Source organism: Desmodus rotundus, chromosome 10, assembly GCF_022682495.2.
Source record: "Desmodus rotundus isolate HL8 chromosome 10, HLdesRot8A.1, whole genome shotgun sequence".
NCBI lineage: Eukaryota > Metazoa > Chordata > Mammalia > Chiroptera > Phyllostomidae > Desmodus > Desmodus rotundus.
Window position 1 is genome coordinate 33,271,618 of NC_071396.1, and position 14,683 is coordinate 33,286,300.

The following is a 14,683-nucleotide window of genomic DNA, read 5'->3' on the forward strand; positions in this document are numbered from 1 at the left end:
ATGTGGGCCTGCTTGTCAGTGTCAAAGTTGGCCGTTGGAGTGGACCTCTGTAATTGCATCACCGAAGGAGAGCATTCCCAGGTCCAAACAAAGACAGGAGGACACGTCTATGACCTTGGGGATGGTCAGTGTTCCTGTAACAATGAGCATGGCTGGGCTCTGGAATCTGAGGTTGGACTCCATCAAGTAGCTACAACAGGAGAAGCCAGTGGGTGGGTGGAGGCAGCAAGAGGGAGATGACCCAAGGGCACCTCTCATCTCTTCCGTCCTGAGCACTAGCAGGCACAAGAAGCTTGGAGGTCTGAGGCCTCTTTTCCGATTGTCCCTGCTATTTAGGATCATAAAAATCATTACTCAGTCAAGGAGCCTTTTCCTGTGCACATGCGTTCGAATGTCTAAGCCAGACCCCATGCCTTTGCATCACATCAGGTCCTCGTCTCTACTCACTCATGTACAAATCCCACTTCAGTCTCCGGTATTCAGAGTTTTGCCTGTTGATGCTTTATCCTCTGCAAAAGCATTTAGCTTTATATTAGCAAAATTTAAAGCTTTGATGAAGAACCAATGCATGCCATTTTTTTCTCTAATAAAATCAAAACAACATAATCTTTACATGCCTCTTGCTCTCTGCCTCCACTCTGCTTTTCTCTCACCTGTATCTGCCTGTATCTGACTTTTTCCCCTCATCCTCTTCTCCTTTTCTCGTTGGCCCCTCTGGCTCTCCCTCCCTCTCCACCCCCAACACCCCTCCCATGAGCATTAGGAATAAAGACAGTGTTGAAGTACTGTGGCCCTGGGTGTGGCACTTGCAAGATTTGAACAGCATGAAATGGTGAGATCACTCCTGATTTGTACGGCTCCCATGATGAATCTTCACAAAATGCCTCCGTATTAACCTTGCCCAGATTTAAAGGTCACAGTCTTGCAACAAGGAAAACACCTGAACACACCTCCTGGATCAGACTCTGGATCTTAATAAGGGGATGATGGGCTTATTTCAGGCTGTTCTCCAATTTCAGAATTAGCATTTAGAGGAGTTTGGAAGTTTGCAGAAGTTGGGGCATGGGGAGAGTGTTGAGAATAGGAAAGTAAGTTAGTGAGGGCAGGGAGACAGAAGAAAGGAAGAGAGATTCAAGAGAGCTAATGGGAAGTTTGGCAGGAACAGGAGACTTCTCACAGGTCTTCTGAGTTAATGCTCTGGCTGGCTGGCTCCTGGGGACGGCTGTCAACCTGGCCTGGCAATCAGCAGTGCTGTGAGGGGGACTGGCTGTCCTGCAAAGTGTCAGGGAAGGGGCCATTTTTGAAATGTCCTCCAACCCTGAGACTTCGGTAGGAATTCCAGGAGCTCTGAGGAGTTCTCAGATGGTGGTTTTAAGTTCCAGTGTGGCTGGCTTCGTGACTCCTGGAGGCTTATGACCACACACAAGTGGTGTGGGTCAGCGCAGGGAGCATGGTGCCCCTGGGCCTGGCACCTGTCCTGCTGGCGTCAGGGCTCTGCCCCACAGTGTGTTCCCTTCTTCTCAGTTTCCAGGGAGGGCCATGGAGTCAGACCCACAGGGCTGGCTGGCAAAGGCCTCCGAGGTTGCTTAGTACAGCGTCTGCCCACCTCCCTATGATTTTCCTGCATTGTGGCCTCTGAGACATTCACAAAACCATAGGGCTCCTGGGAACCTAGGAAACTACCGATCTTTTAAAAATGGAAACATATTTGATATATAACATTGTATAAATTAGCCCATGTTGATTTGATACAATTATGTATTGTGATAAAATTGCCATTTAGCAATAATTAGCACCTCTATCAGGTCACATAATTACCACTTCTTAGTGGCTGGAATGGTTAAGATCTAGTCTCTTAGCATGTTTGATGATTATAATGCAATATTGTTGTCTCTGTCCCAGAAACCTATTGCTCTTGCCACTTCCTCCTCAATTTCACATGGGGAGACTGAAGATCAGGGAGAGGGGATGACCCACCAAGACCTCTGAAGGGTTCCTGTCCAGCTAACACTGGCTCCTTCTTCCTTAAGTGTCAACATAAATATCTCCGACAAGGGTTTTCTCTGAATTCCACCTGACCCCCACCTCTGCTCAGCAGTGTGTTTCCTGTCAAAGCTTTTCACAGGTCCCTACGTTTATACTTCTAAAAACTAACCATGCCGAAATAAATGATTCTTGAATGTTTGCATGAGTGTATGTACACATGCATTTTGGTGTATGCACACATGTATTTTTCGTACTGGGTATGCACACATGTGCTTTTTGTACTGGGTATAGCTCCCAAGGGCTGGGGTCCCTAAAATAGCCCCCACACCTTGCGTTGGGCTGTGCCCAGGGAAACACTGACACAGTCACGTCGACTAAGGAAGGCTTCCAGCTTCCTGACTTAAGCTTCACATACTGGCTTTCAATATGTCTTATCGAAGAGGCCAGCCCAATTCCTGTCCCTGGAAACAATCAAATTATGGTGTGATTACAGGCCCAGAGACTCTTCTTCCACCAGAACTTCGGGAGAGAAGCATGCAGTCTGTTTCTGGGATGAGCCAAAAATCTGCTTCAAATAATACTGATAGATTTTTGCATTCGCTGCACTGAGATGGGCCGAATCTGTGATCTACTTTGTGTGGATGCAGAGTGGAAGCTCCGTCTATCACACTGCAGGACTGAGATGACGATGCAGGGGCCTCTGCTTATTGAGTTCCTAGTATGTTGGCCACAGTATATGCCTTCAGTCTGTCGGGGAGGCATCATGACCCCCATTTGCAGGTGTAGGCACTGAGGTTTGGGAAGCGTGGGAAGTGCACCCAGCTTGTGGGCTGCACTTCACCTGCCAGTCTGTCTCTAGGTCTCTGGGACCTGAGCCCTGTGCGCACCAAGAAGAGATTAGTGAGAGTAGTTTGTTTTTTTCCCTAAAGAAGATAAGACCAAAAGCTGAAAGGAAGCCAAATAAATACTTTCTAAGTATTAGAAGGATTTGGGGGCTTGAAGGGGCAGTAGCATCTGCCATTTTGTTCTTTAGAAAACAGCATTAGGAAGTCCGTCCGGTATAAGCATCCGAATGGGACCCAGCAGGAGGTGCTGGCATGCCAGGTGGCGGAATCTACTGCAGGCTCAGCTCCAGGCGCAGTTGATGCAGACGGGTGGGTGAGGGAGAGCAAGGGAACAGGGGCGGGAAGAATCACAGACTCATGTTATGGCAGCCACCGCTCAACTTAGAACATGACTCTTTTCCCTTGGCTGACAGTTCTGACCTCTCTACCAAATATTTTTTGTCTTTTGCATGAGTACATGCAATATCTTTAAAAGTGCAGGCTAAAAGACTACTTACTTACCCCTTCGCCGCTTCTCCCTGCCCCCTTTGTCGGACCAGGTCTGGCCAGCAGCCCATGTAGTTTCCCTCCCTGCCATGTGGTGGTGCTGTTCCTTTAGTTATCTTGGCCGCGCTAGTCCGATATTTATTTTACGTGAGTAATTTGTTTATCGGGAGGTTATTTTAATCTAATGTTGGCCATATTTTGCTATTCCACACTATCTGTGCTTCCCAGCGTTAGCAGCTTGCATATCTTGAAGGAAATTAGCGGGAGATGGTCTCGGAGGCATTTGCTCAGTCATTATTTAAGGGAGTTGGGAGGAAGCAGGGTATTGGACGGGGTGGGGGGGTCGGGTGGGAGGGGATAGACAAGCCTCTGGAATTTGTTGCATTACAAAGGAGGTTAGCATGCTTGACCAGGGATGGTGGGGGGCAGAGGGCAGAGAGCTTCCCCAGCACCAGCTTTTGTGAGTCGTGCCTCTGGTCAACAGCAGCAAATCTTGTAGTTACCTTCCCCAACTCCCTCTCCCCTTGCTGATAACTGCATCTTCCTCACCTTCACTGCCAAGGTCAAAGGCAGCACTTACAGGCCTCTCTGCCTCCCCGCAGTCCACACAGAGCCCTCATTCCCTGTGATAAGTTTCATCCTGGACTGCTTCCTGCAAGGCCTCAGGAAGTGGGAAGGAGGGTGGAGGTGGGAAGAAAATTACTGTTTATTAGGGCACCTTCAGTGAATACTGATCGTGAAGATTAATTACAGAGCATTGGCACTTGCCAATTTGCATACCAGGAAGGTGTACTTAAGGGAGGTTAATGATTTTCCCAACCTCCCACAAATACTAAGTGGACACTAAAGTTGGGATTTGGTTGTGACTGCCTCCAAAGCAGAAAATCTTCATACTTCAGAGATGATCTCCACCATCCACAGGGGGCCAGGAGCCCTGGACTCTGCTGGGCTTTTTGACTTTAAATTAGTTCTTTGTCATGGCACCTGACTTCAGTTTGATTTTTCTAAAAGGAGAGCACTACGTAAGATGAGTAGTTTTGAGAAATCTTTATTAGAAGAAACTTAAAAAAAAAGACTTATGAGGAAATGATACATTCAAAACTGATAGAAATGAAGTCTTGTGATGAAATGACACATTCAGGGCTGATAGAATGGGAACAGATGTGGGAGACCCCGGTGAGTGACAGCCTGCCTTCCCTGGGCCACCTCCCGTCTCCCTGGCTCTTGACTGACATGGAGACACTTCCGCAGAAGTTCCTTAGGGCTCAGAGTTCTCCGGTTTGAAAACCTGAACTTGTGTCACAGGATGCTTTTGGAGGAGCTCAGTCTGCTGTTGTCTGAGGTTACCTTTTAAAGATGGGCAGACACCTCTTCTAGGCCGTTTGAAAAGCTAGTGAAGTTTGACTCAGAAAAAAAGATCCAAAACATTGTATTCATTCTCAAGCTGTAATAAAATAAACATGGAGCTCCTTGGGCTAAGCTGCTTAATGAAACAGGCCCTAGTTAGACGGGGAGAGTCAGCTTCCAGTGGGGTTAGAATGGTTGGCAGGACAGTGGCCCACCTTCTCAGGATGGCCAGGACCTTCTGAGACGCCCATCCAGAACCATGGGCGGTGGTGCTGAGTTTCTCCTGCTTGACACAAAACATGGCCACATACAATATTGTAATAAGATGGGGACCAGTCCTGGTTCTTTCACCCCAGCAGCCTGCTGTCTTTTCACCAGGTGACCCAGTTCCCTGACTAACTGCCTACAGATTTCGGCCATGGCGTTGCTTTGGCAACAGTGTGAATGTGTTCAGGGAGGCTCAGGGTCATGTGTGAAGGTGGTGTGTGTTTGCTAAAAACTCAGACCTCTCACCCTCTGAAAGGATGAGATGGTGGAGAACAGTGTTTGCACAGTCGTCTCCGTGCCGGCTCTCCTGCAGCTGTGCTCACGGTGGGCATATTCCTGAATGCTGTGCTGTAGTGTCCTCATCCGCAGAGCAGGGCAGATGATATCTTCCAAGGATCATGAGTAAGGTGGAAACCAGGTGATGCCCCCATAAGGGAGTTCAGTGCTGGATCTTAGCAAATCTCTATAAAGAACAATTCTTAAGTTATTGCCACCCCTTGGGAAGTCCTGGGTGGTGCAGGAATTGGCCTCACAAGGGCATGAATCCTCCTGCAGTGCAAATAACACTCTGAGCACGGAATGATACATAGTTGTTTTCAGTGTCTGTCTTCCTTCTGAAAGCTTTTTCCTCAACAGAAGAAAGTAAATAAATGGATGTAGCAGAGTCAGTCTAGGGAGGTGACTCACATGCTCTTACTTTGTTTTCCTTCTGGGGCTTCGGGAGTTAACCTCCAGGACTGCTGAGCTCTAAATGTTTTCGATTTTAGAACGTGTATCATCCTGGCATAATGAATGACTGGCTATGGGCTGACAAAGATAAATTATCGCCAGGATTTAGAGAGAGAGACAAAAAGATAAACAACTCATGGCCCCGACGGTGCCCAGTCGCTCCCTCATCACATTCAGGGCTGATGATACAATTATTTGTGCACGTCAAGATGTAAGCCGGGTGTTCTAATTATAGCAGTGTACAGTGTACCTTTTATATATTATCTCATTGAATCTTCACTGGAGTCCTGCAAGACAGATAAATATTTAGCTGTTGTATAGGAGTGGTTCTCGGCATGAGTGATTTTGCTGCCAAAGGAACATTTAGCAAGGCCTGGTTGCCACATTTGTGGGGGTGAGGGTGCTCCTGGCATTTAGTGGGTAGAAGCCAGGATGCTGCTAAATGTGCTACAATGCATGGGGCAGCCCTCTTCTCCCACCTGCCCCAAGAAATAATATCAAGTGCTAGCTGTCAACAGTGCAGGGTTGCACACTGAGGCTCCAAGACGTTGTCTGACTTGCCCAAGATTGTATAAAATGTATTCGGCACATTGGGACTGAAATCCACCCCTTCGCTTCACTGCCAGAGGGTTTTTAATCTTTTACTGTTTTTTAAAAGAAACAAAACCGTTTTAATTTTTAAATGAAATCCTCTGCAGAGACAGTGAATGTAAATAGAAGTCAGTGCAGCTGCTCTGGGAGGTGGTGGGGGTTGGAGGCACTGCTCAGCCTCTTCCTTAGCCCCCGACCCCCATACAGTGAGACCCAGAGAAAACCTGACCCTAACTCCCTGGCCCCTGCAGACCCTCCAGGTCTCCCTGGAGCCTGATGGGAGGATAGCATCCAGGCTGTGCCTTAATTGGATGTGTTGGGCAACGGAAGGGAGCTGGAGGCAGAGGGGCCCAGTGGGAGGTGTTGCTGGCCCCGTCCAGGTGGCGGGAGAGGACTGCAGGGGTCACGGGTGAGGAGCTGAGTTGAGACAAGGAAGCATAAGGCTCAGGGCTCTGATTGTGTGGCACTCTGCTCTCGAGTGGCGCGGGCAGCAGGCCAGCAGCTCAGAGGCAGAGGCTCGTTGCCTTCCTCTGTGCGCACTCGGGGTCTGGAGGCATCACGCAGCATGAGCCGATTTGCAGGTGACGTTTGCAGAGCCGTGCTGATTTGTTTCCCCGCGGTCCGCATTGCTGGTCTGTGCTCCGGCCGGAAGCAGGACATGCCACCGACAGACAGGAAGGGCAGGAGGGGAAGGGCTCTGTTTTTCTCCTTCCTGGTGTAACTCCTGGCTTTCTTCTTTACGTGTCATCTTCTGATGAGTTCACAGTGGAAATGGCAAAGTGGAACGAGGTGGAAGGTTTTCTGCAGGGACTCGGAAGGGACAGTGGCCTAGCAAGTGCATTTTCTCCCTAACAGCAGAGACTTTGCCCGTCCCGTTCCCTGCTGTCCCCTGGTGCCTGCGTTAGTCCCTGGCACGTGCTGGCACAAAGTAGTTGCTCAGTAAGTGTGTGTTGAATGAATTAATGGTGGTGCCCTGGGTTTTGGGTGTAAGAGCATGGTTTGAGCTGACAATTTACTGCGTGCTCAGCCATGACAGGATCTGGCTTTTAGGACTAAGTGTTTCTGCTTATTTGCGCATGCAGAGCAAACCTATTAAGTGATCACCTCTTGCTGCGAAATAACTCATTGTAGAAAATTTTCAAACTATCAATATTGTAAAAATTGATACTTCCCCAGGTGTAACATGTCACTGACTAGAAGGAGCACTATTTTTTATGTGCCACAAAGAGAAAACCCCTGCCAGCTGTCATTGAAATGCCATCGTTGGTAAGACACATCTTAATTTTGGAAATGCTAAAATGTGACAGAGTACCTGCCTTAGAACTGATAAGGTGCAAGGTGAGGCTCAGAGGGGGCTGGAGTCTGGAGACTGTGGTGTGGCAGTGGACACCCTAAGGACTGGAGGAAGAGCTGGGGTGTGTAGACGAAGAAAAAGGTGTGGCTCCTACGGCTTTCCTGAGAGTGGAGACATTCCTGTGGTTTGGGAATGTGTCAGTGGAAAGGTATTAAAAGGAGTTGGTGATTTTAAAAAAATGGTAGATGAGTCCAGATTTAAAACGGTCCTCCGAAGGATAGATCATCTCAGCCTTCTTAGCCGCTTTTTCCAAGCCTAGGAAAAGCATCTTTAATTTTATGAAGGCAGTCAATGGGAAAATAAGATTTGCTTGAAACCTAAATTTACTTTATAGCCACGTTTACTGAAATGCATCTATTCCACAAAGAGGGGGGAAAATACCTGCAAGCTAATTCCATAGCATTATTCTTATTTGAGCTAATAACAATCGAGTGTAATTTCCATTACCAGTGACATTAAGATTAGTTGTATCTCAGTAGGGATATTGCTGCTGCTCCTTTGTGAAGGAGCCACTGCTGCAGCTGCTGGGGAGGGGGCAGCGAGGACTGGGTCATTGTCTCCTTCACAGTGGCGTTGCTCTTTGGGAGGTTCCTTCGGGCAGGACTTCGGGCCTGGCCTCCTGCAGCCTCAGGCCGAATGTCCGGGAGACTCCTCTCTGTCTCCTCCAGTGACCGGAAGAACCACAGGCCATTTATTTGAACCTTCAAGGCTTCTTGAGTTTCCTATTAAACATCAACCCTCCCCACAATTTTAGAGGCCTGGGAGGGGCAGGGAAAACGGATGAGGGAGGCTGGGTGGAGGGATGGAGCCAAGTTCATTTTGGCAGCCTCTCTCTTTGAGCCTCTGGCGCCTTAGGTTTCCACTGGCTTTCTCTCCATTAGCCTTTCAGAAACCTTCCTCAGGAAGCTGGTTCTCCTGCTGACAGCTCAAGGTCTTAATCTGGACACAAAAACGTGTAAACTCTGCTAACCAGCACGAAGAGCTTTGGGGATAACAACCTGGGAAGTCAGCTTGGAGGCAGACGGGGATTCCATTTGAATCCAGGATATGCCCCTGCTAAGCTCTTGGGACTGGGAGTCGTTTAACTTCTCTCTGCCTCTCTGTCTTCCTTTGCAAAGGGAGGAAAATATTGCTTATCTCAAAGCATTTCCATGAGCTAAAAGAGATCCTTGTGTAGAATGATTAGTCCAGTGCTGAGCACACAGGAAACACTCAGTAAATAAGCACTCTGTAATGGTAACTGGTGCTGTGAGGGCAACATCGGCTGCTGCTTGTTCGTAGGATATGGTTTAGAAGTCTTGATAAACATTTACTGTGTCCAGAAGGACCTTTTATATTGACTCTTGGAAAGGCCACTGAAATAATCTGTTGGAAAGTGTAGCAAGTCTGTTGCTTCATGAAGTTACAGTCACCATTGTCTTGAAAGTTAGTGACGGCTCCAAAGGGGCAGTTCTAGGGTGCAATATTACAGAGTGTGGGTGCTGTGGTTCCAGGTGGGTCTTCAATTGGGAGTTCGGTAAGCCCAGCTGAGTGGTCTTCTGTCCCGGGAAGGGGCTGCTATTCTGAAAAGGATTCACTGAGTTGTCAGCAGTTCATATGAATGGATTTGCATGAAGTTCCTGAAACCAGCGATAATGCTTTTAATCATCCTGGGCGAGAGTGTCTTGGGATAGCGATGAACGTATGCTGTATGCCTGAAGATGATTTCTGTCCTCGGGAACGATGGGGGCCTGAAACCCTTGTATTTATTCTTACTCATATATGCCTTATCAACAGTAAGGCTGGGCTGTTAAACGTGACCATCGTCCATCAAGAGGATCTTAGAGCCCTAACCAGGCTGGAAGAGGATGGAAATACAGTTCAGAATGGCTAGGTACCTCAGCAAGTTTACACAGCTAGTGAGTAGTAGAGCCGAGATCAGCAGCTAGGCGACCCTGGACTCCCTGCTCTTGCATGGGTCTGTCAAAAGGAGTATATTCACATCCTGAGCATTCGGCACTTTGTCGTCTATAATAATAGAGGGGAAGTTGAAATGATACATAGATGGCAATTATAACAGGCAACAAGTATGGAGTGCTTATTATGTGCCTGGCATCAAACTACCTGATTATATGTATTATCTCATTTAACTTTCTCAACTCCAGGAGGAAGCGATTCTGCTTAGTTGTTTTTCCAAGAAAGACTGAATGATAGAGCTGGGAAGTAACACATTCAAGATTGTGCAGCTGGAAGGTGGTAGAGCTCAGGGCCATGTGCAAGGATTCCTGGAAGGAAGCTGGCAGCTGTCCGGTCTGCTCATAGCATGGGCTCAGCAAGGCCCTGAGGGGCACCGGAGTCTGGGGAGGGTCAGAGGTCTGTGCTCTCCCGTGGGTCTTACTCCCAGAGCTACAGCTCCTCACTCTGCTGCAGACCCCCACGTTTCCTCTGCAGTGAAGTGAAGTTCATTGTACAGTATGAGAGGAAGAAGAGCTACAGAAAATTCAAATCACACCCAAACGCTCTACAACAGGTAGAATCACCAGCACCGTCCTCTGCCATAAGTACTGTTGATATCTAGAGATATTCCCTGCCAGTTTTTTTCTTTCCTTTTTACCTGGCTATAAAGGTATGCAGTAGGGTCTACAGTAAAGAGACACCTTTAAACTTCAGTGGAAAAATACCCAAGGTGTAAAACTCAGGATACCACTAGATCACATTTCAGAATGAGAATTAGCTACAAATAAGACCCCAGGAAGGTGTAATCTGAAGAGGGAGGTAGAAATAGTCAGCTATACCAGGGTGAGTTGAAGGTCAGGACAAGGATAAGTTCATGGAAGAGACCTTCATCTGGCTGCCCCCAGGGCAGGAGACAGGTCACTGAGAATGCTTTTGAGATGCATGGGGCTGGGGGGTGGGGTGTTAAAGATCCTCCGAAGTCCTCTCTGGCCATCCTACCCCCATCCTCCCAACTAGTATGAGACAAACCAATCTATTAGGAAATTAAAAAAAAAAATTTTTTTCCTAAAAATTAAGAAACAGGATCCCACTCCCTTCCCTCCCCCCACCCCCTGAAAATGTTAGGAAGAAGCTGTTTATGTAAGCAAACTGAAGTGCAGTTGGTCTGTTCTGATGAGGGTTGGAGGACCGGGAGCCCTCTCCCACCCCCAGTCCCTGAGCTCACCCTAGACAGTGTCAGAAACCTCCCATCTGTTCCTGTTTGGGCTCCCTTGGAGAAGCCCTGTTTTCCTCTCAGATTTCCTAGAATTCCTCCAAGTCGCTACTCCCCATGACCCTCCTCCTTTCATCCCCTGGCTTTTCTGTACGTTTGCTCTGCTCAGTTTGATGAAGGTCCTCTTGTCGGCTTCTAGACAAGTATGCACTTCTGCGAAACTCCCCAAGCCGTTCTCCGAGACAGACTGACCGATGTGAGGTCTGAGGTCGGGGTGGAGGGACGGCAGTGTAGCTGTTTTAGATGTTAGCAAACCTGATGGTTTATTGAGGATTAACAGAAAATCGTGAATAAAGTCATTGGGATTTGATAAGGAGTTTTTCTCTCAGGTAATTGAAGACCATCACCCGCCCCCCCCCCAAAGTGTGAAGGTCATTAGGATAACACTGAAGCAGATAAAAGACACAAGTCCCCAGCCTCACACTGCCCACGGGTCCCCTGTGCGCTGTTTTTGCCATTTTGGCATCTTTTCAGCAGGCAATTCTTTTCTTTAATACCTCCTACTTAATCCTCAATTTTCTTTTAAACATCAGATATTGGAGAGGCTGGAACCTCATTTAGGCAGTAAAGAACTCTAGTGCTTTGTGGCCGGGACCAGCCAAGGAGAGAGAGATTTTTGATACAGAAGAATAATTCATTAAAGGAGGTAATGAAGGCGATTTAAACCATCCACAAACATATCACCGAGTGAATAAAGCTCATCACTCTCAGTTCCAGGTCATGGCTGACTGAAATGATGAAAAATGTTAGAGAAAAAAAAAAGGAAAACCAACTGAAGAAGTGGGTCAAAAATCTCATTGGGGCTTGGTCAAGCCTGACAATTTAGAATTTGACAAACAAGCAGGAAAAAAAAGAATTTCATTAATATTATGAGAAAAACCTTCTGGAGTAAAGCACTGAATTTTCATGCTATTTTTTTCATTCGTTCACTTACACGGTCTGCAGGAAAAATCTGACTTTGAGTTGATATTTGTGCATATCCAATTACAGCTCAGGGAATCTCACTTAAACACCCTCCGCTAGAAGTGTGTATTGTCTCATAAACCAGTGTGAACGGATTGGGTAATGGAAAAATACGGCAGAGCTGCAAGATTGGGTGTTTGTGCCTGAGAGTCAGCTGCTGAGATTCCTGCAGATGACCAGGCATCTACTGCGCGAATCTGAGTGGGCACACGTTTGCCCACCGGCCCTGCAGCCTGAGGAGTTTAACGTGGAAAGGGGCAGATGTTAGCTGTTGAGAGGGATATCTTAAACTCCTCTCCCTGTGTTTCTCCAAAGAGAATTTAAACTATGTCTCGGGAAAGCTAAGAAATGATCCACTTATCCCATGAGATGGGTCTCAGGAGGCAGCTCAACCAAGATCATTCAACTAACGGAGAGAAATAAATCATGGTGTGAAAGAGGCGGAGGGCACTGCAGAAGCAGTCTGTTCCCGCTCTCCAGCCGCGGAGGAAATCTCCTACCACGTCCCTGCGGGGAGCATTTCTGACCTCCAGCGGGACACACACGTTCAGTGCCCAGATGCTCAGCTCAGTACACACAGAGGCTGTGCCCTTGGTGGGCAGCCCTGACTGCGGAAGGATTTCTTTCTTCAACTGCACCACACCCTGTGCTATTCATGAATTGGCTTCCATTCTCAATGGCAAAAACATCCAATGCATCTCCGACATGTGACAACCTTTCATATACTATGTCTCACTCAGTGTCTCTTCCCTCCCAACCTCCACCTTATAGTTTGCTCAACCCAGTGGCAATATCCTAAGCTGACTGAGGTATAGGAAACATAAAATCTCTTTCTCCCTGCCAACCCTTACCCTCTTGCTCCCCCCCCACTATTATAATGTTTCTAAACTATTTCAGAATAAGTTACAAATGTTTCCATTCATCAGTTCTGAATTTCCTGAAAACAGTGACATTCTCTTACATAACTGCTGTTTATCTAAACCTAACGTACATCGATACAATACTATTGGTCAATCTATAGGCCTTATTCAAATTTTACCAATGCTTTCTAGGCCAGGATATAAATTGCAATTATGTTGTTCTTAAGTTTCAGGTCTTTTTAGTGTCTTTTAGCTCAATGCCACCTTATTTTTGTGTGTTTGTTTTTTGTTTTTTTGGCCTTTCAAGACCTTGATTTTTTTTGAAAAGTATAGATCAGGTATTTTGCAGCCTGCCCCTCCTGTGGGGTTTGCCAGTATCTCTCATGGTGAAATTCCGCGGTTGCACAGGAATGCCATTGAAGTGATGCCATGTCCCATGCAGTGCGCCACATTTGGCGATGTGCTTTGATCACTTGATTAAGGTGACACCTGCCAGTTTCCCCCCTGGAAAGTTATTGCTCTTCCCTTTAGAATTAACAAGTATCTCTGGGAGATACACTGGGACACCCTCAGGCAGGGCCCCCAGGAGAGCCTGTGCCTGACGCTCCCTTTTCCCATTGGTTTCAGAGTCTAACAGCCGCCGAGCAGTGAACAGAGGCTACGTCACCAGCCTGCTCAGGCTGCATCAGGATTGGCATAGCCACGACATGGCCAATACCTATGTGCCGATCCGCCGGGCGCTTCTGCTCTGCCTCAAGCACATCGCCACCCTCCGGTCTGGCAGGGAGGCCTTCCTGACAGCTCAGGGCATGGAGATCCTCTTCAGCAGCATGCAGGTAGTCAGCGTGGGGGCCGCTTCTGCCTCAGATGACACCTGGGTGATTCTCGTAGGCCTTGTTTCCGGCCTCGTCCGGAGCAGAGCTGGGAAACCTCGGCTCAGTCCTTGCTGCCTGCTGTGGGGATGGACATGTTCCGGATCCAAATCCTCGTGCATTGATTCACTCATGCATTGTGTCATTTGTTCAGTCCATATTTACTGGGTACACACCGTGGTGCAGTGGTCGAGAGCATAGACTTGAAAGCTAGAGAGCCTGGGTTCAAATCCCATCACCTGCAGCTGTGAAACTTCGGAGCCACCCAAGTTCTCTGGGCCTCAAGTTTCTCTTCCTCCCCCTCCCCCTTTCCCCCCCTTCTTCTGTTTTGTTCCTTTTTTTCCCCTCCCCTTCCCTCCTCCTCCTCAACTTGTTGGTGCGACAAAGCTGCTTTATGAGTGTGAGCAGTTACTGGGATAATTAGCACTGCAGAATCCAGTGGGGAATACGACAGACAAGACTTCTGATCTTGTGGGACAAACATTTAGTGGGAGAGTTTGACACTGCGGAAGCAAAGAATTTCATGAGGAAGATAATTTCCTGCAAGGTCTGTTGCTGACCTGCAGCCCAGTGGGATACGTGTTTAGGATTTCCTGGATTTCAACCCAAGTGACAAATTCTTTAATTTCCCTAAAGAATTAAGGGAAATTTAAACACCACGTGGCTAATTTAAACACCACGTGCGAGGCTGTATTCACCCTCTCTATTGATGACATGACCCTCTTTCCAGTATTTACTGTCTGCCCACCCCCTGTTCCGGGGGCAAGGCAGCTGTGACTCACACACATTACGTTCTTTGCCGTCTGTCCTCATGTTAGTCTGTTCTCCCTCCGTCAGTTTTTTTTTGCTTTTCTCTGCACATCCTCCAGTTAGTCTCTGCACGGGTACATCCGAGGTAGTGAAGCAGTTGACAAGTGTTGTTGCCAACCAGGGCGCCTGTAGACTTTTCCCATTTAAAGGAATAGCTTCTCCCCCTCTAAATAATAACATAATATCACTCTGCAAAGTAATATCTAATTTTCTCTCTGCTTTCACCTCGGATTTCTCTGCATCATTGAAGATTTCGGAGCTCCTCAGTCATGAAATAGCTATATTTTATACTCTGTTCCTCTGGATGAGGAAACGCTTTGAATGTTTCCAAGCATCACCATACTGTGTAAGCTCATGTCTCCCAA

General features: G+C 47.5%; 1 protein-coding gene across 1 annotated transcript in view; it reads left to right on the top strand.

The window, feature by feature from the left end:
* Window positions 1–14,683, top strand: part of AGBL1 (AGBL carboxypeptidase 1) — a 470,051-nt gene that overhangs the window by 78,171 nt on the left and 377,197 nt on the right. The window contains exon 7 of the mRNA XM_045196586.2: window positions 13,264–13,472. Within this exon, the coding sequence (XP_045052521.2) occupies window positions 13,264–13,472 (209 nt within the window). The remainder of the gene's footprint in view (window positions 1–13,263; window positions 13,473–14,683) is intronic.